Genomic DNA, 1,169 nt, shown 5'->3' with positions numbered 1-1,169 from the left:
AGCTGCTGAAGCTGTTCACCTGAGATATGTGGTTTGTGGTCAATTCCATTTCACTTCAATCAATTCAGGAAGTAACATGAAATTGCAAGTATTATCAGAATAGGAATTGGAATTTAAGTATACTTCCTGATTTGAACCCAACCCTGTTAACTACACATATCTTCTACCTCTATCTGACCTGTCTGTTGCAGGTGTACCCGTATGAAGTACTGATCGTGACCACCAGGGGGAGACACAGACTGCCTAAAGACGTAGATAGAGCCAGACTAGAGGTGAGGTTCTGACCTGGCTTAATTTGGTGGTTGATATTTCATTAAATAATATGTCCAATGCTGCCTCCTATCCTTGCTTCTAGTTAAAGGTCACTAATCCAGACATTATCCACATAGTCTTCATGAGTCATACTACAGTGTCTCCCTGTGTTTCTATGTCTTCCAGCGTCATCTGAGTCCCGAGGAGTTCCTACAGGTGTTTGGGATGAACTTGACAGAGTTTGACCGGCTGGCTCTCTGGAAGAGGAACGAAATGAAGAAACAGGCCCGACTCTTCTAACGAGAGAGAGAGAGAGAGAGAGAGAGAGAGAGACTGTTCTAAATAGAGAGAGAGAGAGACTGTTCTAAATAGAGAGAGAGAGAGACTGTTCTAAATAGAGAGAGAGAGAGAAATAGACTTTTCTAAATAGAGAGAGAGACTGTTCTAAATAGAGAGAGAGAGAGAGAGAGAGAGAGAGAGAGAGAGAGAGAGACTGTTCTAAATAGAGAGAGAGAGACTGTTCTACATAGAGAGAGAGAGAGAGAGAGACTGTTCTAAATAGAGAGAGAGAGAGACTGTTCTACATAGAGAGAGAGAGAGAGAGAGAGAGAGAGAGAGAGACTGTTCTAAATAGAGAGATAGAGAGACTGTTCTAAATAGAGAGAGAGAGAGACTGTTCTAAATAGAGAGATAGAGAGACTGTTCTAAATAGAGAGAGAGAGAGACTGTTCTAAATAGAGAGATAGAGAGACTGTTCTAAATAGAGAGAGAGAGAGAGACTGTTCTAAATAGAGAGAGAGAGAGAGAGAGAGAGAGAGAGAGAGAGAGAGACTGTTCTAAATAGAGAGATAGAGAGACTGTTCTAAATAGAGAGATAGAGAGACTGTTCTAAATAGAGAGATAGAGAGACTGTTCTA

General features: G+C 41.2%; 1 protein-coding gene across 1 annotated transcript in view; it reads left to right on the top strand.

The window, feature by feature from the left end:
- The window catches only part of LOC135527123 (actin-binding LIM protein 3-like), a 117,513-nt gene extending 116,557 nt beyond the window's left edge, over positions 1 to 956 (top strand). The window contains exons 21-22 of the mRNA XM_064955771.1: positions 192 to 272; positions 439 to 956. Of these exons, the coding sequence (XP_064811843.1) occupies positions 192 to 272; positions 439 to 552 (195 nt within the window). The 3' untranslated portion in view covers positions 553 to 956. The remainder of the gene's footprint in view (positions 1 to 191; positions 273 to 438) is intronic.
- The last annotated feature ends 213 nt before the right edge of the window (positions 957 to 1,169 follow it).

This window comes from Oncorhynchus masou, chromosome 32, assembly GCF_036934945.1.
Source record: "Oncorhynchus masou masou isolate Uvic2021 chromosome 32, UVic_Omas_1.1, whole genome shotgun sequence".
NCBI classification, from domain to species: Eukaryota; Metazoa; Chordata; class Actinopteri; order Salmoniformes; family Salmonidae; genus Oncorhynchus; species Oncorhynchus masou.
Note: the sequence above shows the minus strand (reverse complement) of the source record. Positions and strands in the feature narration are given on the sequence as shown.